The 25,638-nt window shown below is 47.1% G+C and overlaps 1 protein-coding gene and 2 long non-coding RNA genes across 3 annotated transcripts in view; all 3 read right to left on the reverse strand.

Annotated features, from left to right (window-relative positions):
• Positions 1-25,638, reverse strand: part of LOC129832251 (E3 ubiquitin-protein ligase SMURF1-like) — a gene marked incomplete at its 5' end in the record, with an annotated part of 97,861 nt that overhangs the window by 42,003 nt on the left and 30,220 nt on the right. The window contains 4 exon segments of the mRNA XM_055896184.1: positions 8,676-8,779; positions 9,086-9,302; positions 10,776-10,922; positions 17,051-17,135. Of these exon segments, the coding sequence (XP_055752159.1) occupies positions 8,676-8,779; positions 9,086-9,302; positions 10,776-10,922; positions 17,051-17,135 (553 nt within the window).
• LOC129832268 (uncharacterized) lies at positions 19,796-21,342 on the reverse strand. The gene is made up of 3 exons (XR_008755896.1): positions 20,550-21,342; positions 20,117-20,449; positions 19,796-19,893 (listed from the first exon to the last, which is right to left on the reverse strand). It is a non-coding gene; the product is annotated as an uncharacterized LOC129832268 (long non-coding RNA).
• LOC129832261 (uncharacterized) lies at positions 21,712-24,858 on the reverse strand. The gene is made up of 4 exons (XR_008755895.1): positions 24,071-24,858; positions 23,704-23,775; positions 22,957-23,651; positions 21,712-22,195 (listed from the first exon to the last, which is right to left on the reverse strand). It is a non-coding gene; the product is annotated as an uncharacterized LOC129832261 (long non-coding RNA).

Genomic DNA, 25,638 nt, shown 5'->3' on the forward strand with positions numbered 1-25,638 from the left:
CCACTCCCTGTATAACCATAATACAACATTATTACAACGTTACCACAGCAGGTACAGCCACTCCCTGTATAACCATAATACAACGTTACCACAGCAGGTACAGCCACTCCCTGTATAACCATAATACAACTTATTACAGTTACCACAGCAGGTACAGCCACTCCCTGTATAACCATAATACAACGTTATTACAACGTTACCACAGCAGGTACAGCCACTCCCTGTATAACCATAATACAACGTTACCACAGCAGGTACAGCCACTCCCTGTATAACCATAATACAACGTTATTACAATTACCACAGCAGGTACAGCCACTCCCTGTATAACCATAATACAACATTATTACAAGTTACCACAGCAGGTACAGCCACTCCCTGTATAACCATAATACAACGTTACCACAGCAGGTACAGCCACTCCCTGTATAACCATAATACAACTGTTACCACAGCAGGTACAGCCACTCCCTGTATAACCATAATACAACATTATTACAAGTTACCACAGCAGGTACAGCCACTCCCTGTATAACCATAATACAACGTTACCACAGCAGGTACAGCCACTCCCTGTATAACCATAATACAACGTTACCACAGCAGGTACAGCCACTCCCTGTATAACCATAATACAACGTTACCACAGCAGGTACAGCCACTCCCTGTATAACCATAATACAACATTACCACAGCAGGTACAGCCACTCCCTGTATAACCATAATACAACATTATTACAACGTTACCACAGCAGGTACAGCCACTCCCTGTATAACCATAATACAACGTTACCACAGCAGGTACAGCCACTCCCTGTATAACCATAATACAACGTTATTACAACGTTACCACAGCAGGTACAGCCACTCCCTGTATAACCATAATACAACATTATTACAAGTTACCACAGCAGGTACAGCCACTCCCTGTATAACCATAATACAACATTATTACAATGTTACCACAGCAGGTACAGCCACTCCCTGTATAACCATAATACAATGTTACCACAGCAGGTACAGCCACTCCCTGTATAACCATAATACAACATTACCACAGCAGGTACAGCCACTCCCTGTATAACCATAATACAATGTTACCACAGCAGGTACAGCCACTCCCTGTATAACCATAATACAACGTTATTACAATGTTACCACAGCAGGTACAGCCACTCCCTGTATAACCATAATACAACTTATTACAACGTTACCACAGCAGGTACAGCCACTCCCTGTATAACCATAATACAACGTTACCACAGCAGGTACAGCCACTCCCTGTATAACCATAATACAACGTTATTACAACGTTACCACAGCAGGTACAGCCACTCCCTGTATAACCATAATACAACGTTACCACAGCAGGTACAGCCACTCCCTGTATAACCATAATACAACGTTATTACAATGTTACCACAGCAGGTACAGCCACTCCCTGTATAACCATAATACAACGTTACCACAGCAGGTACAGCCACTCCCTGTATAACCATAATACAACGTTACCACAGCAGGTACAGCCACTCCCTGTATAACCATAATACAACGTTATTACAACATTACCACAGCAGGTACAGCCACTCCCTGTATAACCATAATACAACATTATTACAATGTTACCACAGCAGGTACAGCCACTCCCTGTATAACCATAATACAATGTTACCACAGCAGATACAGCCACTCCCTGTATAACCATAATACAATGTTACCACAGCAGGTACAGCCACTCCCTGTATAACCATAATACAATGTTACCACAGCAGGTACAGCCACTCCCTGTATAACCATAATACAACGTTATTACAACGTTACCACAGCAGGTACAGCCACTCCCTGTATAACCATAATACAACATTACCACAGCAGGTACAGCCACTCCCTGTATAACCATAATACAACGTTATTACAATGTTACCACAGCAGGTACAGCCACTCCCTGTATAACCATAATACAACGTTATTACAACGTTACCACAGCAGGTACAGCCACTCCCTGTATAACCATAATACAACGTTACCACAGCAGGTACAGCCACTCCCTGTATAACCATAATACAACGTTATTACAATGTTACCACAGCAGGTACAGCCACTCCCTGTATAACCATAATACAACGTTACCACAGCAGGTACAGCCACTCCCTGTATAACCATAATACAACGTTACCACAGCAGGTACAGCCACTCCCTGTATAACCATAATACAACGTTATTACAACATTACCACAGCAGGTACAGCCACTCCCTGTATAACCATAATACAACATTATTACAATGTTACCACAGCAGGTACAGCCACTCCCTGTATAACCATAATACAACATTATTACAACGTTACCACAGCAGGTACAGCCACTCCCTGTATAACCATAATACAATGTTACCACAGCAGATACAGCCACTCCCTGTATAACCATAATACAATGTTACCACAGCAGGTACAGCCACTCCCTGTATAACCATAATACAACATTATTACAACGTTACCACAGCAGGTACAGCCACTCCCTGTATAACCATAATACAACATTACCACAGCAGGTACAGCCACTCCCTGTATAACCATAATACAACGTTATTACAATGTTACCACAGCAGGTACAGCCACTCCCTGTATAACCATAATACAACGATATTACAATGTTACCACAGCAGGTACAGCCACTCCCTATATAACCATAATACAACATTACCACAGCAGATACAGCCACTCCCTGTATAACCATAATACAATGTTACCACAGCAGGTACAGCCACTCCCTGTATAACCATAATACAACATTATTACAACGTTACCACAGCAGGTACAGCCACTCCCTGTATAACCATAATACAACATTACCACAGCAGGTACAGCCACTCCCTGTATAACCATAATACAACGTTATTACAATGTTACCACAGCAGGTACAGCCACTCCCTGTATAACCATAATACAACGATATTACAATGTTACCACAGCAGGTACAGCCACTCCCTATATAACCATAATACAACATTACCACAGCAGGTACAGCCACTCCCTGTATAACCATAATACAACGTTACCACAGCAGGTACAGCCACTCCCTGTATAACCATAATACAATGTTACCACAGCAGGTACAGCCACTCCCTGTATAACCATAATACAACGTTATTACAACGTTACCACAGCAGGTACAGCCACTCCCTGTATAACCATAATACAACGATATTACAATGTTACCACAGCAGGTACAGCCACTCCCTATATAACCATAATACAACGTTACCACAGCAGGTACAGCCACTCCCTGTATAACCATAATACAATGTTACCACAGCAGGTACAGCCACTCCCTGTATAACCATAATACAATGTTACCACAGCAGGTACAGCCACTCCCTGTATAACCATAATACAACATTACCACAGCAGGTACAGCCACTCCCTGTATAACCATAATACAACGTTACCACAGCAGGTACAGCCACTCCCTGTATAACCATAATACAACATTATTACAATGTTACCACAGCAGGTACAGCCACTCCCTGTATAACCATAATACAACGTTACCACAGCAGGTACAGCCACTCCCTGTATAACCATAATACAACGTTACCACAGCAGGTACAGCCACTCCCTGTATAACCATAATACAATGTTACCACAGCAGGTACAGCCACTCCCTGTATAACCATAATACAACATTACCACAGCAGGTACAGCCACTCCCTGTATAACCATAATACAACGTTACCACAGCAGGTACAGCCACTCCCTGTATAACCATAATACAATGTTACCACAGCAGGTACAGCCACTCCCTGTATAACCATAATACAATGTTACCACAGCAGGTACAGCCACTCCCTGTATAACCATAATACAACGTTACCACAGCAGGTACAGCCACTCCCTGTATAACCATAATACAACATTATTACAATGTTACCACAGCAGGTACAGCCACTCCCTGTATAACCATAATACAATGTTACCACAGCAGGTACAGCCACTCCCTGTATAACCATAATACAACATTATTACAATGTTACCACAGCAGGTACAGCCACTCCCTGTATAACCATAATACAACGTTATTACACCGTTACCACAGCAGGTACAGCCACTTCCTGTATAACCATAATACAACGTTATTACAACGTTACCACAGCAGGTACAGCCACTCCCTGTATAACCATAATACAACGTTATTACAACGTTACCACAGCAGGTACAGCCACTCCCTGTATAACCATAATACAATGTTACCACAGCAGGTACAGCCACTCCCTGTATAACCATAATACAACATTACCACAGCAGGTACAGCCACTCCCTGTATAACCATAATACAATGTTACCACAGCAGGTACAGCCACTCCCTGTATAACCATAATACAACGTTATTACAACGTTACCACAGCAGGTACAGCCACTCCCTGTATAACCATAATACAACGTTACCACAGCAGGTACAGCCACTCCCTGTATAACCATAATACAACGTTACCACAGCAGGTACAGCCACTCCCTGTATAACCATAATACAACGTTACCACAGCAGGTACAGCCACTCCCTGTATAACCATAATACAACGTTATTACAACGTTACCACAGCAGGTACAGCCACTCCCTGTATAACCATAATACAATGTTACCACAGCAGGTACAGCCACTCCCTGTATAACCATAATACAACATTACCACAGCAGGTACAGCCACTCCCTGTATAACCATAATACAATGTTACCACAGCAGGTACAGCCACTCCCTGTATAACCATAATACAATGTTACCACAGCAGGTACAGCCACTCCCTGTATAACCATAATACAACATTACCACAGCAGGTACAGCCACTCCCTGTATAACCATAATACAACATTACCACAGCAGGTACAGCCACTCCCTGTATAACCATAATACAACATTACCACAGCAGGTACAGCCACTCCCTGTATAACCATAATACAACATTACCACAGCAGGTACAGCCACTCCCTGTATAACCATAATACAACATTACCACAGCAGGTACAGTCACTCCCTGTATAACCATAATACAATGTTACCACAGCAGGTACAGCCACTCCCTGTATAACCATAATACAATGTTACCACAGCAGGTACAGCCACTCCCTGTATAACCATAATACAACATTACCACAGCAGGTACAGCCACTCCCTGTATAACCATAATACAATGTTACCACAGCAGGTACAGCCACTCCCTGTATAACCATAATACAACGTTATTACAACGTTACCACAGCAGGTACAGCCACTCCCTGTATAACCATAATACAACGTTACCACAGCAGGTACAGCCACTCCCTGTATAACCATAATACAATGTTACCACAGCAGGTACAGCCACTCCCTGTATAACCATAATACAACGTTACCACAGCAGGTACAGCCACTCCCTGTATAACCATAATACAACGTTACCACAGCAGGTACAGCCACTCCCTGTATAACCATAATACAACGTTATTACAACGTTACCACAGCAGGTACAGCCACTCCCTGTATAACCATAATACAACGTTACCACAGCAGGTACAGCCACTCCCTGTATAACCATAATACAACGTTATTACAATGTTACCACAGCAGGTACAGCCACTCCCTGTATAACCATAATACAACGTTACCACAGCAGGTACAGCCATCTCCCTGTATAACCATAATACAACGTTATCACAGCAGGTACAGCCACTCCCTGTATAACCATAATACAACATTATTACAATGTTACCACAGCAGGTACAGCCACTCCCTGTATAACCATAATACAACGTTACCACAGCAGGTACAGCCACTCCCTGTATAACCATAATACAACGTTACCACAGCAGGTACACCCACTCCCTGTATAACCATAATACAACGTTACCACAGCAGGTACAGCCACTCCCTGTATAACCATAATACAACATTACCACAGCAGGTACAGCCACTCCCTGTATAACCATAATACAACGTTACCACAGCAGGTACAGCCACTCCCTGTATAACCATAATACAACGTTATTACAATGTTACCACAGCAGGTACAGCCACTCCCTGTATAACCATAATACAATGTTACCACAGCAGGTACAGCCACTCCCTGTATAACCATAATACAACGTTACCACAGCAGGTACAGCCACTCCCTGTATAACCATAATACAACATTACCACAGCAGGTACAGCCACTCCCTGTATAACCATAATACAACATTACCACAGCAGGTACAGCCACTCCCTGTATAACCATAATACAACGTTATTACAACGTTGTTTAAAACCAACATGGTAGACAGGGATTCCCATGTCCAACTAACCAACATGGTAGACAGGGATTCCCATGTCCAACTAAACAACATGGTAGACAGGGATTCCCATGTCCAACTAAACAACATGGTAGACAGGGATTCCCATGTCCAACTAAACAACATGGTAGACAGGGATTCCCATGTCCAACTAAACAACATGGTAGACAGGGATTCCCATGTCCAACTAACCAACATGGTAGACAGGGATTCCCATGTCCAACTAACCAACATGGTAGACAGGGATTCCCATGTCCAACTAACCAACATGGTAGACAGGGATTCCCATGTCCAACTAAACAACATGGTAGACAGGGATTCCCATGTCCAACTAAACAACATGGTAGACAGGGATTCCCATGTCCAACTAAACAACATGGTAGACAGGGATTCCCATGTCCAACTAACCAACATGGTAGACAGGGATTCCCATGTCCAACTAAACAACATGGTAGACAGGGATTCCCATGTCCAACTAACCAACATGGTAGACAGGGATTCCCATGTCCAACTAACCAACATGGTAGACAGGGATTCCCATGTCCAACTAAACAACATGGTAGACAGGGATTCCCATGTCCAACTAACCAACATGGTAGACAGGGATTCCCATGTCCAACTAACCAACATGGTAGACAGGGATTCCCATGTCCAACTAACCAACATGGTAGACAGGGATTCCCATGTCCAACTAACCAACATGGTAGACAGGGATTCCCATGTCCAACTAAACAACATGGTAGACAGGGATTCCCATGTCCAACTAACCAACATGGTAGACAGGGATTCCCATGTCCAACTAAACAACATGGTAGACAGGGATTCCCATGTCCAACTAAACAACATGGTAGACAGGGATTCCCATGTCCAACTAACCAACATGGTAGACAGGGATTCCCATGTCCAACTAACCAACATGGTAGACAGGGATTCCCATGTCCAACTAAACAACATGGTAGACAGGGATTCCCATGTCCAACTAACCAACATGGTAGACAGGGATTCCCATGTCCAACTAACCAACATGGTAGACAGGGATTCCCATGTCCAACTAAACAACATGGTAGACAGGGATTCCCATGTCCAACTAAACAACATGGTAGACAGGGATTCCCATGTCCAACTAAACAACATGGTAGACAGGGATTCCCATGTCCAACTAAACATGGTAGACAGGGATTCCCATGTCCAACTAACCAACATGGTAGACAGGGATTCCCATGTCCAACTAACCAACATGGTAGACAGGGATTCCCATGTCCAACTAACCAACATGGTAGACAGGGATTCCCATGTCCAACTAACCAACATGGTAGACAGGGATTCCCATGTCCAACTAACCAACATGGTAGACAGGGATTCCCATGTCCAACTAACCAACATGGTAGACAGGGATTCCCATGTCCAACTAACCAACATGGTAGACAGGGATTCCCATGTCCAACTAACCAACATGGTAGACAGGGATTCCCATGTCCAACTAAACATGGTAGACAGGGATTCCCATGTCCAACTAACCAACATGGTAGACAGGGATTCCCATGTCCAACTAACCAACATGGTAGACAGGGATTCCCATGTCCAACTAACCAACATGGTAGACAGGGATTCCCATGTCCAACTAACCAACATGGTAGACAGGGATTCCCATGCCATAAGAAAGTTGCAGGTAACTGGTAGACAGGGACTCAGGGCCGTAACTTCTTCAGGAAATACACATCACCGATTCATCTTTTATATTCTTTAGGGCAACGTGGGCTTTGGATCAAAATATTACAAAATGTTCCCAAATGCCACCGTGGTGAAATAGGCATTCTTACCCGTCAATGCCAATCTTTTGGGTGGTGGGTGTTAATTTCCCACCGTGCACACAGCAGGTATGGCCACTCCCTGGTGGTGGGTGTTAATTTCCTACCGTGCACACAGCAGGTACAGCCACTCCCTGGTGGTGGGTGTTAATTTCCTACCGTGCACACAGCAGGTATGGCCACTCCCTGGTGGTGGGTGTTAATTTCCTACCGTGCACACAGCAGGTACAGCCACTCCCTGGTGGTGGGTGTTAATTTCCTACCGTGCACACAGCAGGTACAGCCACTCCCTGGTGGTGGGTGTTAATTTCCCACCGTGCACACAGCAGGTACAGCCACTCCCTGGTGGTGGGTGTTAATTTCCCACCGTGCACACAGCAGGTATGGCCACTCCCTGGTGGTGGGTGTTAATTTCCTACCGTGCACACAGCAGGTACAGCCACTCCCTGGTGGTGGGTGTTAATTTCCCACCGTGCACACAGCAGGCCACCCGCCACAACCATAAAACAACGTCCTCACAACGTCATCGCAACGTAACCACAACTCAACGTTCGTACAACAGTCACCTTGCCACTCCTCCGTAGTCCAGTCCTTCCTCTCCTCTAAACTTCACCATCAGACGCTTCTTCAGATCCTTGGGCCTCATCTTCATGATCTGACGATAAGACTCCTACACACACACACACACACACACGCAGGCACGCGCACACACACACACACACACACACACACACACACACGTGCACACAAACGCGCACACACACACACACACACACAATTAAAGAAAATATAACCTGAAGAAAAATCCATCTTGAATTGTGTAGGCATGCCTATAAAAGTAAGGGTGTGTGTGTGTGTGTGTGGGTATGTGTGTGTGTGTGTGTGTGTGTGTGTGTGTGTGTGTGTGTGTGTGTGTGTGTGTGTGTGTGTGTGTGTGTGTGTGTGTGTGTGTGTGTGTGTGTATATATGTCCATACCTCAAAGATCTCGTCTCGTGACACCTCTATGCGACAGTGTCCGGCCTGTGGTTGCTGTAGCGACAGCTCGTGTCGGAGCAGCTTCAGTTTGTGGACCAGGTCTCTCTCATAACGCAGTGTCACCTCCCCTTCTCCTCCCTCCTCGCCTCCCTCCTCCATCTCTCTCCCGCCTCCCCCACCCAGGGGCTGAGACGACTCCTTCACCTGGGAGTGGTGGCTGGAGGAACACAGTGGATTTCTCCCCTTTAGGATTTATTTACATATCTTTGATATACTGAATGTTATCAGATATTCAACCAAAACCTAACATTAGATAAACCTGAGTTTACAAATAACAAAAAATATATTTTATTATTTTATTTATTTAATTAACAAAGTTATGTAACACCAAATTCCTATTTCAAAAAAGTATTGCCCCCCTTACACTAAATAACTGGATGAGTTAAAGAACGTTCTATGGACAGATGAGTTAAAATTACGTTCTATAGACAGATGAGTTAAAATTACGTTCTATGGACAGATGAGTTAAAATTACGTTCTATGGACAGATGAGTTAAAATTACGTTCTATAGACAGATGAGTTAAAATTACGTTCTATGGACAGATGAGTTAAAAGAACGTTCTATGGACAGATGAGTTAAAAGAACGTTCTATGGACAGATGAGTTAAAATTACGTTCTATGGACAGATGAGTTAAAGTTACGTTCTATGGACAGATGAGTTAAAATTACGTTCTATGGACAGATGAGTTAAAAGAACGTTCTATGGACAGATGAGTTAAAAGAACGTTCTATGGACAGATGAGTTAAAATTACGTTCTATGGACAGATGAGTTAAAGTTACGTTCTATAGACAGATGAGTTAAAATTACGTTCTATGGACAGATGAGTTAAAGTTACGTTCTATAGACAGATGAGTTAAAAGAACGTTCTATAGACAGATGGGTTAAAATTACGTTCTATAGACAGATGAGTTAAAAGAACGTTCTATGGACAGATGGGTTAAAATTACGTTCTATAGACAGATGAGTTAAAAGAACGTTCTATGGACAGATGAGTTAAAATTACGTTCTATGGACAGATGAGTTAAAAGAACGTTCTATAGACAGATGAGTTAAAAGAACGTTCTATGGACAGATGAGTTAAAAGAACGTTCTATGGACAGATGAGTTAAAATTACGTTCTATGGACAGATGAGTTAAAATTACGTTCTATGGACAGATGAGTTAAAGTTACGTTCTATAGACAGATGAGTTAAAATTACGTTCTATGGACAGATGAGTTAAAAGAACGTTCTATAGACAGATGAGTTAAAGTTACGTTCTATAGACAGATGAGTTAAAGTTACGTTCTATAGACAGATGAGTTAAAAGAACGTTCTATAGACAGATGGGTTAAAATTACGTTCTATAGACAGATGAGTTAAAAGAACGTTCTATGGACAGATGGGTTAAAATTACGTTCTATAGACAGATGAGTTAAAAGAACGTTCTATGGACAGATGGGTTAAAATTACGTTCTATAGACAGATGAGTTAAAAGAACGTTCTATGGACAGATGAGTTAAAAGAACGTTCTATGTTTATGAAATAAATTAAATAACTGTGTGTGTGTGTGTGTGTGTGTGTGTGTGTGTGTGTGTGTGTGTGTGTGTGTGTGTGTGTGTGTGTGTGTGTGTGTGTGTGTGTGTACCTGATGATGCTGTGCAGCCGGGGGTCAGTGAACTGTGTTGTTCGGTTGTTGTGATCCACAAAGTAGATCCGTCCCGACACCGTGCTCCTCACCTCCCAGCCGGACGGTAGCGGACCCAACTCCTCACAGCTCACACTGGTCAGGTCCCTGGACCAATCACAACACACCTCTCTATCAGGTGCCTGGACCAATCACAACACACCTCACTATCAGGTGCCTGGACCAATCACAACACACCTTACTATCAGGTGCCTGGACCAATCACAACACACCTCACTATCAGGTGCCTGGACCAATCACAACACACCTCACTATCAGGTGCCTGGACCAATCACAACACACCTTACTATCAGGTCCCTGGACCAATCACAACACACCTCTCTATCAGGTGCCTGGACCAATCACAACACACCTCACTATCAGGTGCCTGGACCAATCACAACACACCTCACTATCAGGTGCCTGGACCAAACACAACACACCTCAATATCAGGTGCCTGGACCAATCACAACACACCTCACTATCAGGTGCCTGGACCAATCACAACACACCTCACTATCAGGTGCCTGGACCAATCACAACACACCTCACTATCAGGTGCCTGGACCAATCACAACACACCTTACTATCAGGTCCCTGGACCAATCACAACACACCTCTCTATCAGGTGCCTGGACCAATCACAACACACCTCACTATCAGGTGCCTGGACCAATCACAACACACCTCACTATCAGGTGCCTGGACCAATCACAACACACCTCACTATCAGGTGCCTGGACCAATCACAACACACCTCACTATCAGGTGCCTGGACCAATCACAACACACCTTACTATCAGGTCCCTGGACCAATCACAACACACCTCTCTATCAGGTGCCTGGACCAATCACAACACACCTCTCTATCAGGTGCCTGGACCAATCACAACACAGCTCTCTATCAGGTGCCTGGACCAATCACAACACACCTCACTATCAGGTGCCTGGACCAATCACAACACACCTCACTATCAGGTGCCTGGACCAATCACAACACACCTTACTATCAGGTCCCTGGACCAATCACAACACACCTCTCTATCAGGTGCCTGGACCAATCACAACACACCTCACTATCAGGTGCCTGGACCAATCACAACACACCTCACTATCAGGTGCCTGGACCAATCACAACACACCTCACTATCAGGTGCCTGGACCAATCACAACACACCTCACTATCAGGTGCCTGGACCAATCACAACACACCTCTCTATCAGGTGCCTGGACCAATCACAACACACCTCTCTATCAGGTGCCTGGACCAATCACAACACAGCTCTCTATCAGGTGCCTGGACCAATCACAACACAGCTCTCTATCAGGTGCCTGGACCAATCACAACACACCTCACTATCAGGTGCCTGGACCAATCACAACACACCTCACTATCAGGTGCCTGGACCAATCACAACACACCTTACTATCAGGTCCCTGGACCAATCACAACACACCTCTCTATCAGGTGCCTGGAACAATCACAATACACCTTTCTGACCTCTACACCAATCAAAACACACCTTACTGAGCTCTACACCAATCAAAACCACACCTTACTGAGCTCTACACCAATCAAAACACACCTTACTGAGCTCTACACCAATCAAAACACACCTTACTGAGCTCTACACCAATCAAACCAAACCTTACTGAGCTCTACACCAATCAAAACACACCTTCCTGAGCTCTACACCAATCAAAACACACCTAACTGAGCTCTACACCAATCAAAACACACCTAACTGAGCTCTAAACCAATCACAACACACCTTACTGAGCTCTACACCAATCAAAACACACCTTCCTGAGCTCTACACCAATCAAAACACACCTTCCTGAGCTCTACACCAATCAAAACACACCTTTCTGAGCTCTACACCAATCAAACCACACCTTACTGAGCTCTACACCAATCAAAACACACCTTCCTGAGCTCTACACCAATCAAAACACACCTTTCTGAGCTCTACACCAATCAAAACACACCTTACTGAGCTCTACACCATTCAAAACACACCTAACTGAGCTCTACACCAATCAAAACACACCTAACTGAGCTCTACACCAATCAAAACACACCTAACTGAGCTCTAAACCAATCACAACACACCTTACTGAGCTCTAAGCCTTCCAACTGGATGTGTTCCAATTCAGGTAAGGTGGTAAGAGATGAGGTAGTGGGGAGGTAGGGTAGATGGAGAGGTAGGGGTGGTGTTAGAATAGAGTGTAGGATAATAAGGTTAGAGGGTAGGATGGTAAGGCTAGAGGGTAGGATAGTAAGGGTAGAGGGTAGGATGGTAAGGGTAAAGGGTAGGATGGTAAGGGTAAAGGGTAGGATAGTAAGGGTAGAGGGTAGCATGGTAAGGGTAGAGGGTAGGATGGTAAGGGTAGAGGGTAGGATGGTAAGGGTAGAGGGTAGGATGGTAAGGGTAAAGGGTAGGATGGTAAGGGTAAAGGGTAGGATAGTAAGGGTAGAGGGTAGGATGGTAAGGGTAGAGGGTAGGATGGTAAGGGTAGAGGGTAGGATGGTAAGGGTAGAGGGTAGGATGGTAAGGGTAGAGGGTAGGATAGTAAGGGTAGAGGGTAGGATAGTAAGGGTAGAGGGTAGGATGGTAAGGGTAGAGGGTAGGATAGTAAGGGTAAAGGGTAGTATAGTAAGGGTAGGGTAGAGGGTAGGATAGTAAGGGTAGAGGGTAGTATAGTAAGGGTAGAGGGTAGTATAGTAAGGGTAGAGGGTAGTATAGTAAGGGTAGAGGGTAGGATGGTAAGGGTAGAGGGTAGGATAGTAAGGGTAAAGGGTAGGATAGTAAGGGTAGAGGGTAGGATGGTAAGGGTAGAGGGTAGTATAGTAAGGGTAGAGGGTAGGATAGTAAGGGTAGAGGGTAGGATAGTAAGGGTAGAGGGTAGGATAGTAAGGGTAGAATAGTAAGGGTAGAGGGTAGGATAGTAAGGGTACAGGGTAGGATAGTAAGGGTAGAGGGTAGGATAGTAAGGGTAGGATAGTAAGGGTAGAGGGTAGTATAGTAAGGGTAGAGGGTAGGATGGTAAGGGTAGAGGGTAGGATAGTAAGGGTAGAGGGTAGTATAGTAAGGGTAGAGGGTAGGATGGTAAGGGTAGAGGGTAGGATAGTAAGGGTAAAGGGTAGGATAGTAAGGGTAGAGGGTAGGATGGTAAGGGTAGAGGGTAGTATAGTAAGGGTAGAGGGTAGGATAGTAAGGGTAGAGGGTAGGATGGTAAGGGTAGAATAGTAAGGGTAGAGGGTAGGATAGTAAGGGTACAGGGTAGGATAGTAAGGGTAGAGGGTAGGATAGTAAGGGTAGAGGGTAGGATAGTAAGGGTAGAGGGTAGTATAGTAAGGGTAGAGGGTAGGATAGTAAGGGTAGAGGGTAGGATGGTAAGGGTACAGGGTAGGAGAGTAAGGGTACAGGGTAGGATAGTAAGGGTAGAGGGTAGGATAGTAAGGGTAGAGGGTAGGATAGTAAGGGTAGAGGGTAGGATGGTAAGGGTAGAGGGTAGGAGAGTAAGGGTAGAGGGTAGGATAGTAAGGGTAGAGGGTAGGATAGTAAGGGTAGAGGGTAGGATAGTAAGGGTAGAGGGTAGGATAGTAAGGGAAGAGGGTAGGATAGTAAGGGCAGAGGGTAGGATAGTAAGGGTAGAGGGTAGGATAGTAAGGGTAGAGGGTAGGATAGTAAGGGTAGAGGGTAGGATAGTAAGGGTAGAGGGTAGGATAGTAAGGGTAGAGGGTAGAGTAGTAAGGGTAAAGGGTAGGATAGTAAGGGTAGAGGGTAGGATAGTAAGGGTAGAGGGTAGGATAGTAAGGGTAAAGGGTAGGATAGTAAAGGTAGAGGGTAGGATAGTAAGGGTAGAGGGTAGGATAGTAAGGGTAGAGGGTAGGATAGTAAGGGTAGAGGGTAGTATAGTAAGGGTAGAGGGTAGGATGGTAAGGGTAGAGGGTAGGATAGTAAGGGTAGAGGGTAGTATAGTAAGGGTAGAGGGTAGGATAGTAAGGGTAGAGGGTAGGATGGTAAGGGTAGAGGGTAGGCGAGTAAGGGTAGAGGGTAGGATAGTAAGGGTAGAGGGTAGGATAGTAAGGGTAGAGGGTAGGATAGTAAGGGTAGAGGGTAGGATAGTAAGGGCAGAGGGTAGGATAGTAAGGGTAGAGGGTAGGATAGTAAGGGTAGAGGGTAGGATAGTAAGGGTAGAGGGTAGAGTAGTAAGGGTAAAGGGTAGGATAGTAAAGGTAGAGGGTAGGATAGTAAGGGTAGAGGGTAGGATAGTAAGGGTAGAGGGTAGGATAGTAAGGGTAGAGGGTAGGATAGTAAGGGTAGAGGGTAGTATAGTATGGGTAGAGGGTAGGATGGCAAGGGTAGAGGGTAGGATAGTAAAGGTAGAGGGTAGGATAGTAAGGGTAGAGGGTAGGTAAGTAAGGGTAGAGGGTAGGATGGCAAGGGTAGAGGGCAGGATAGTAAGGGTAGAGGGTAGGATGGTAAGGGTAGAGGGTAGTATAGTAAGGGTAGGATAGTAAGGGTAGAGGGTAGGTAAGTAAGGGTAGAGGGTAGGAGGGCAAGGGTAGAGGGTAGAATAGTAAGGGTAGAGGGTAGGATGGTAAGGGTAGAGGGTAGTATAGTAAGGGTAGGATAGTAAGGGTAGAGGGTAGGTAAGTAAGGGTAGAGGGTAGGATGGCAAGGGTAGAGGGTAGGATAGTAAGGGTAGAGGGTAGGATAGTAAGGGTAGAGGGTAGGATGGTAAAGGTAGAGGGTAGGATAGTATGGGTAGAGGGTAGGATGGTAAGGGTAGAGGGTAGGATAGTAAGGGTAGAGGGTAGGATAGTAAGGGTAGAGGGTAGGATAGTAAGGGTAGAGGGTAGTATAGTAAGGGTAGAGGGTAGGATAGTAAAGGTAGAGGGTAGGATAGTAAGGGTAGAGGGTAGGATAGTAAGGGTAGAGGGTAGTATAGTAAGGGTAGAGGGTAGGATAGTAAAGGTAGAGGGTAGGATAGTAAAGGTAGAGGGTAGGATAGTAAGGGTAGAGGGTAGGATAGTAAGGGTAGAGGGTAGGATAGTAAGGGTAGAGGGTAGGATGGTGAGGGTAAAGGGTAGTATAGTAAGGGTAGGATAGTAAGGGTAGAGGGTAAGATAGTAAGGGTAGAGGGTAGGATAGTAAGGGTAGAGGGTAGTATAGTAAGGGTAGGATAGTAATGGTAGAGGGTAGTATAGTAAGGGTAGAGGGTAGGATAGTAAGGGTAGAGGGTAGGGAGGTAAGAGTAGAGGGTAGGATAGTAAGGGTAGAGGGTAGGATAGTAAGGGTAGAGGGTAGGATAGTAAGGGTAGAGGGTAGGATAGTAAGGGTAGAGGGTAGGATGGTAAGGGTAGAGAGTAGGATAGTAAGGGTAGGATAGAGGGTAGGATAATAAGGGTAGAGGGTAGGATAGTAAGGGTAGAGGGTAGGATAGTAAGGGTAGAGGGTAGGATAGTAAGGGTAGAGGGTAGGGAGGTAAGGGTAGAGGGTAGTATAGTAAGGGTAGAGGGTAGGATGGTAAGGGTAGAGGGTAGGATAGTAAGGGTAGAGGGTAGAGGGTAGAGGGTAGGATAGTAAGGGTAGAGGGTAGGATAGTAAGGGTAGAGGGTAGGATAGTAAGGGTAGAGGGTAGGATAGTAAGGGTAGAGGGTAGGATAGTAAGGGTAGAGGGTAGGATAGTAAGGGTAGAGGGTAGGATAGTAAGGGTAGAGGGTAGGATGGTAAGGGTAGAGGGTAGGATGGTAAGGGTAGAGGGTAGGCCAGTAAGGGTAGAGGGTAGGATAGTAAGGGTAGAGGGTAGGATGGTAAGGGTAGAGGGTAGTATAGTAAGGGTACAGGGTAGGATAGTAAGGGTAGAGGGTAGGATAGTAAGGGTAGAGGGTAGGATGGTAAGGGTAGAGGGTAGGATAGTAAGGGTAGAGGGTAGGATGGTAAGGGTAGAGGGTAGGATAGTAAGGGTAGAGGGTAGGATAGTAAGGGTAGAGGGTAGGAGAGTAAGGGTAGAGGGTAGGAGAGTAAGGGTAGAGGGTAGGATAGTAAGGGTAGAGGGTAGGATAATAAGGGTAGAGGGTAGGATAATAAGGGTAGAGGGTAGGAGAGTAAGGGTAGAGGGTAGGATGGTAAGGGTAGAGGGTAGGATAGTAAGGGTAGAGGGTTGGATGGTAAGGGTAAAAGGTAGTAAGTAGATGGCTGTCTGTATGGTGGGCGTGTATTACCTGGGTATGCGTGGGTCATGCCAGGTGCTGACTCCCGTCTGTGTGTGAAGAAAATACACCTGTCCCTGCACTGTGGTGCGCTGCTCTGTAACACACACACAGAAAGGTCACACACACACACACACACACACAGAAAGGTCACACACACACAGAAAGGTCACACACACACACAGAAAGGTCACACACACCTTGTAGTCTACAACCCCATTCAGATAAAACAGCCTCTCTGTTGGTTGTTCCTTGTAGTCTACAACCCCATTCAGATTAAACAGCCTCCCTGTTGGTTGTTCCTTGTAGTCTACAACCCCATTCAGATAAAACAGCCTCCTGTTGGTTGTTCCTTGTAGTCTACAACCCCATTCAGATTAAACAGCCTCCCTGTTGGTTGTTCCTTGTAGTCTACAACCCCATTCAGATAAAACAGCCTCTCTGTTGGTTGTTCCTTGTAGTCTACAACCCCATTCAGATAAAACAGCCTCCTGTTGGTTGTTCCTTGTAGTCTACAACCCCATTCAGATAAAACAGCCTCCCTGTTGGTTGTTCCTTGTAGTCTACAACCCCATTCAGATAAAACAGCCTCCCTGTTGGTTGTTCCTTGTAGTCTACAACCCCATTCAGATAAAACAGCCTCCTGTTGGTTGTTCCTTGTAGTCTACAACCCCATTCAGATAAAACAGCCTGTCTGTTGGTTGTTCCTTGTAGTCTACAACCCCATTCAGATAAAACAGCCTCCTGTTGGTTGTTCCTTGTAGTCTACAACCCCATTCAGATAAAACAGCCTCCCTGTTGGTTGTTCCTTGTAGTCTACAACCCCATTCAGATAAAACAGCCTCCCTGTTGGTTGTTCCTTGTAGTCTACAACCCCATTCAGATAAAACAGCCTGTCTGTTGGTTGTTCCTTGTAGTCTACAACCCCATTCAGATAAAACAGCCTCCTGTTGGTTGTTCCTTGTAGTCTACAACCCCATTCAGATAAAACAGCCTCTCTGTTGGTTGTTCCTTGTAGTCTACAACCCCATTCAGATAAAACAGCCTCCCTGTTGGTTGTTCCTTGTAGTCTACAACCCCATTCAGATAAAACAGCCTCCTGTTGGTTGTTCCTTGTAGTCTACAACCCCATTCAGATAAAACAGCCTCCCTGTTGGTTGTTCCTTGTAGTCTACAACCCCATTCAGATAAAACAGCCTCCCTGTTGGTTGTTCCTTGTAGTCTACAACCCCATTCAGATAAAACAGCCTCCTGTTGGTTGTTCCTTGTAGTCTACAACCCCATTCAGATAAAACAGCCTCCTGTTGGTTGTTCCTTGTAGTCAACAACCCCATTCAGATAAAACAGCCTCCCTGTTGGTTGTTCCTTGTAGTCTACAACCCCATTCAGATAAAACAGCCTCCTGTTGGTTGTTCCTTGTAGTCTACAACCCCATTCAGATAAAACAGCCTCTCTGTTGGTTGTTCCTTGTAGTCTACAACCCCATTCAGATAAAACAGCCTCCCTGTTGGTTGTTCCTTGTAGTCTACAACCCCATTCAGATAAAACAGCCTCCCTGTTGGTTGTTCCTTGTAGTCTACAACCCCATTCAGATAAAACAGCCTCCTTTTTGGTTGTTCCTTGTAGTCTACAACCCCATTCAGATTAAACAGCCTCCCTGTTGGTTGTTCCTTGTAGTCTACAACCCCATTCAGATAAAACAGCCCCCCTGTTGGTTGTTCCTTGTAGTGTACAACCCCATTCAGATAAAACAGCCTCTCTGTTGGTTGTTCCTTGTAGTCTACAACCCCATTCAGATAAAACAGCCTCCCTGTTGGTTGTTCCTTGTAGTCTACAACCCCATTCAGATAAAACAGCCTCCTGTTGGTGGCCCTGCTCAATAACAGACACACCTGGCCCTGCTCAATAACACACAGCTGGCCCTGCTCAATAACACACAGCTGGCCCTGCTCAATAACACACACCTGGCCCTGCTCAATAACACACACCTGGCCCTGCTCAATAACACACACACCTGGCCCTACTCAATAACACACACCTGGACCTGCTCAATAACACACACCTGGCCCTGCTCAATAACACACACCTGGCCCTGCTCAATAACACACAGCTGGCCCTGCTCAATAACACACAGCTGGCCCTGCTCAATAACACACACCTGGCCCTGCTCAATAACACACACCTGGCCCTGCTCAATAACACACACACCTGGCCCTACTCAATAACACACACCTGGACCTGCTCAATAACACACACCTGGCCCTGCTCAGTAACACACACACCTGGCCCTGCTCAATAACACACACCTGGCCCTGCTCAATAAACAGACACACCTGGCCCTGCTCAATAACACACACACCTGGCCCTGCTCAATAACACACACCTGGCCCTGCTCAATAACACACACACTTGGCCCTGCTCAATAACACACACCTGGCCCTGCTCAATAAACAGACACACCTGGCCCTGCTCAATAACACACACACCTGGCCCTGCTCAATAACACACACCTGGCCCTGCTCAATAACACACACCTGGCCCTGCTTAATAACACACAGCTGGCCCTGCTCAATAACACACAGCTGGCCCTGCTCAATAACACACAGCTGGCCCTGCTCAATAACACACAGCTGGCCCTGCTCAATAACACACAGCTGGCCCTGCTCAATAACACACACCTGGCCCTGCTCAATAACAGACACACCTGGCCATGCTCAATAACAGACACACCTGGCCCTGCTTAATAAACAGACACACCTGGCCCTGCTCAATAACACACACACCTGGCCCTGCTCAATAACACACACCTGGCCCTGCTCAATAACACACACCTGGCCCTGCTCAATAACACACACCTGGCCCTGCTCAATAAACAGACACACCTGGCCCTGCTCAATAACACACACACCTGGCATTGCTCAATAACACACACACCTGGCCCTGCTCAATAACACACACCTGGCCCTGCTCAATAACACACACCTGGCCCTGCTCGATAACACACACCTGGCCCTGTTCAATAACACACAGCTGGCCCTGTTCAATAACACACAGCTGGCCCTGCTCAATAACACACACCTGGCCCTGCTCAATAACACACACCTGGCCCTGCTCAATAAACAGACACACCTGGCCCTGCTCAATAAACAGACACACCTGGCCCTGCTCAATAAACAGACACACCTGGCCCTGCTCAATAAACAGACACACCTGGCCCTGCTCAATAACACACACACCTGGCCCTGCTCAATAAATAGACACACCTGGCCCTGCTCAATAACACACACACCTGGCCCTGCTCAATAACACACACACCTGGCCCTGCTCAATAACACACACCTGGCCCTGCTCAATAACATACAGCTGGCCCTGCTCAATAACACACACCTGGCCCTGCTCAATAACACACAGCTGGCCCTGCTCAATAACACACAGCTGGCCCTGCTCAATAACACACACCTGGCCCTGCTCAATAACACACACACCTGGCCCTGCTCAATAACACACACACCTGGCCCTGCTCAATAACACACACCTGGCCCTGCTCAATAACACACACCTGGCCCTGCTCAATAACACACACCTGGCCCTGCTCAATAACACACACCTGGCCCTGCTCAATAACACACACCTGGCCCTGCTCAATAACACACACCTGGCCCTGCTCAATAAACATACAGCTGGCCCTGCTCAATAACACACACCTGGCCCTGCTCAATAACACACAGCTGGCCCTGCTCAATAACACACACCTGGCCCTGCTCAATAACAGACACACCTGGCCCTGCTCAATAACACACACACCTGGCCCTGCTCAATAACACACACACCTGGCCCTGCTCAATAACACACACCTGGCCCTGCTCAATAACACACACCTGGCCCTGCTCAATAACACACAGCTGGCCCTGCTCAATAACACACACCTGGCCCTGCTCAATAACACACAGCTGGCCCTGCTCAATAACACACACCTGGCCCTGCTCAATAACACACAGCTGGCCCTGCTCAATAACACACACCTGGCCCTGCTCAATAACACACACCTGGCCCTGTTCAATAACACACACCTGGCCCTGTTCAATAACAGACACACCTGGCCCTGCTCAATAACAGACACACCTGGCCCTGCTCAATAACAGACACACCTGGCCCTGCTCAATAACAGACACACCTGGCCCTGCTCAATAACAGACACACCTGGCCCTGCTCAATAAACAGACACACCTGGCCCTGCTCAATAAACAGACACACCTGGCCCTGCTCAATAACAGACACACCTGGCCTGCTCAATAACAGACACACCTGGCCCTGCTCAATAACACACACACCTGGCCCTGCTCAATAACACACACCTGGCTCTGCTCAATAACACACACCTGGCCCTGCTCAATAACACACACCTGGCCCTGCTCAATAACACACACCTGGCCCTGCTCAATAACACACACCTGGCCATGCTCAATAACACACAGCTGGCCCTGCTCAATAACACACAGCTGGCCCTGCTCAATAACACACACCTGGCCCTGCTCAATAACACACACCTGGCCCTGCTCAATAACACACACCTGGCCCTGTTCAATAACAGACACACCTGGCCCTGCTCAATAACAGACACACCTGGCCCTGCTCAATAACAGACACACCTGGCCCTGCTCAATAACAGACACACCTGGCCCTGCTCAATAACAGACACACCTGGCCCTGCTCAATAACAGACACACCTGGCCCTGCTCAATAAACAGACACACCTGGCCCTGCTCAATAAACAGACACACCTGGCCCTGCTCAATAAACAGACACACCTGGCCCTGCTCAATAAACAGACACACCTGGCCCTGCTCAATAACAGACACACCTGGCCCTGCTCAATAACAGACACACCTGGCCCTGCTCAATAAACAGACACACCTGGCCCTGCTCAATAAACAGACACACCTGGCCCTGCTCAATAACACACACCTGGCCCTGCTCAATAACACACACCTGGCCCTGCTCAATAACACACACCTGGCCCTGCTCAATAACACACACCTGGCCCTGCTCAATAACACACAGCTGGCCCTGCTCAATAACACACACCTGGCCCTGCTCAATAACACACAGCTGGCCCTGCTCAATAACACACACCTGGCCCTGCTCAATAACACACACCTGGCCCTGCTCAATAACACACACCTGGCCCTGTTCAATAACACACACCTGGCCCTGTTCAATAACAGACACACCTGGCCCTGCTCAATAACAGACACACCTGGCCCTGCTCAATAACACACACATGGCCCTGTTCAATAACACACACCTGGCCCTGTTCAATAACACACACCTGGCCCTGCTCAATAACAGACACACCTGGCCCTGCTCAATAACAGACACACCTGGCCCTGCTCAATAACAGACACACCTGGCCCTGCTCAATAAACAGACACACCTGGCCCTGCTCAATAAACAGACACACCTGGCCCTGCTCAATAACAGACACACCTGGCCCTGCTCAATAACAGACACACCTGGCCCTGCTCAATAACAGACACATCTGGCCCTGCTCAATAACAGACACACCTGGCCCTGCTCAATAACAGACACACCTGGCCCTGCTCAATAAACAGACACACCTGGCCCTGCTCAATAACACACACACCTGGCCCTGCTCAATAACACACACCTGGCCCTGCTCAATAACACACAGCTGGCCCTGCTCAATAACACACAGCTGGCCCTGCTCAATAACACACAGCTGGCCCTGCTCAATAACACACACCTGGCCCTGCTCAATAACACACACCTGGCCTTGCTCAATAACAGACACACCTGGCCCTGCTCAATAACAGACACACCTGGCCCTGCTCAATAACAGACACACCTGGCCCTGCTCAATAACAGACACACCTGGCCCTTCTCAATAACACACACACCTGGCCCTGCTCAATAACACACACCTGGCCCTGCTCAATAACACACACCTGGCCCTGCTCAATAAACAGACACACCTGGCCCTGCTCAATAACACACACACCTGGCCCTGCTCAATAACACACACACCTGGCCCTGCTCAATAACACACACCTGGCCCTGCTCAATAACACACACTTGGCCCTGCTCAATAACACACACCTGGCCCTGCTCAATAACACACACCTGGCCCTGTTCAATAACACACAGCTGGCCCTGCTCAATAACACACAGCTGGCCCTGCTCAATAACACACAGCTGGCCCTGCTCAATAACACACAGCTGGCCCTGCTCAATAACACACACCTGGCCCTGCTCAATAACACACAGCTGGCCCTGCTCAATAACACACACCTGGCCCTGCTCAATAACACACACCTGGCCCTGCTCAATAACAGACACACCTGGCCCTGCTCAATAACAGACACACCTGGCCCTGCTCAATAACAGACACACCTGGCCCTGCTCAATAAACAGACACACCTGGCCCTGCTCAATAACACACACACCTGGCCCTGCTCAATAACACACACCTGGCCCTGCTCAATAACACACACCTGGCCCTGCTCAATAACACACACCTGGCCCTGCTCAATAACACACACCTGGCCCTGCTCAATAAACAGACACACCTGGCCCTGCTCAATAACACACACACCTGGCCCTGCTCAATAACACACACAACTGGCCCTGCTCAATAACACACACACCTGGCCCTGCTCAATAACACACACCTGGCCCTGCTCAATAACACACACCTGGCCCTGCTCAATAACACACACCTGGCCCTGTTCAATAACACACAGCTGGCCCTGCTCAATAACACACAGCTGGCCCTGCTCAATAACACACACCTGGCCCTGCTCAATAACAGACACACCTGGACCTGCTTAATAAACAGACACACCTGGCCCTGCTCAATAACACACACACCTGGCCCTGCTTAATAACACACACCTGGCCCTGCTCAATAACACACAGCTGGCCCTGCTCAATAACACACAGCTGGCCCTGCTCAATAACACACACCTGGCCCTGCTCAATAACACACAGCTGGCCCTGCTCAATAACACACACCTGGCCCTGCTCAATAACACACACCTGGCCCTGCTCAATAACAGACACACCTGGCCCTGCTCAATAACAGACACACCTGGCCCTGCTCAATAAACAGACACACCTGGCCCTTCTCAATAACACACACACCTGGCGCTGCTCAATAACACACACCTGGCCCTGCTCAATAACACACACCTGGCCCTGCTCAATAAACAGACACACCTGGCCCTGCTCAATAAACAGACACACCTGGCCCTGCTCAATAACACACACACCTGGCCCTGCTCAATAACACACACACCTGGCCCTGCTCAATAACACACACCTGGCCCTGCTCAATAACACACACTTGGCCCTGCTCAATAACACACACCTGGCCCTGCTCAATAACACACACCTGGCCCTGTTCAATAACACACAGCTGGCCCTGCTCAATAACACACAGCTGGCCCTGCTCAATAACACACAGCTGGCCCTGCTCAATAACACACAGCTGGCCCTGCTCAATAACACACACCTGGCCCTGCTCAATAACACACACCTGGCCCTGCTCAATAACACACACCTGGCCCTGCTCAATAACACACACCTGGCCCTGCTCAATAACACACACCTGGCCCTGTTCAATAACACACAGCTGGCCCTGCTCAATAACACACAGCTGGCCCTGCTCAATAACAGACACACCTGGCCCTGCTCAATAACAGACACACCTGGCCCTGCTCAATAAACAGACACACCTGGCCCTGCTCAATAACACACACACCTGGCCCTGCTCAATAACACACACCTGGCCCTGCTCAATAACACACAGCTGGCCCTGTTCAATAACACACAGCTGGCCCTGCTCAATAACACACAGCTGGCCCTGCTCAATAACACACAGCTGGCCCTGCTCAATAACACACAGCTGGCCCTGCTCAATACACACAGCTGGCCCTGCTCAATAACACACACCTGGCCCTGCTCAATAACACACAGCTGGCCCTGCTCAATAACACACACCTGGCCCTGCTCAATAACACACACCTGGCCCTGTTCAATAACACACACCTGGCCCTGCTCAATAACACACACCTGGCCCTGCTCAATAACAGACACACCTGGCCCTGCTCAATAAACAGACACACCTGGCCCTGCTCAATAACACACACCTGGCCCTGTTCAATAACACACAGCTGGCCCTGCTCAATAACACACAGCTGGCCCTGCTCAATAACACACAGCTGGCCCTGCTCAATAACACACACCTGGCCCTGCTCAATAACACACAGCTGGCCCTGCTCAATAACACACACCTGGCCCTGCTCAATAACACACACCTGGCCCTGCTCAATATCACACACCTGGACCTGCTCAATAACACACACCTGGCCCTGCTCAATAACACACACACCTGGCCCTGCTCAATAACACACACCTGGCCCTGCTCAATAACACACACCTGGCCCTGTTCAATAACACACACCTGGCCCTGCTCAATAACACACACCTGGCCCTGCTCAATAACACACACCTGGCCCTGCTCAATAACACACACACCTGGCCCTGCTCAATAACACACACACACCTGGCCCTGCTCAATA

Source organism: Salvelinus fontinalis, chromosome 2 (assembly GCF_029448725.1).
Source record: "Salvelinus fontinalis isolate EN_2023a chromosome 2, ASM2944872v1, whole genome shotgun sequence".
In the NCBI taxonomy this organism is placed as follows: Eukaryota; Metazoa; Chordata; class Actinopteri; order Salmoniformes; family Salmonidae; genus Salvelinus; species Salvelinus fontinalis.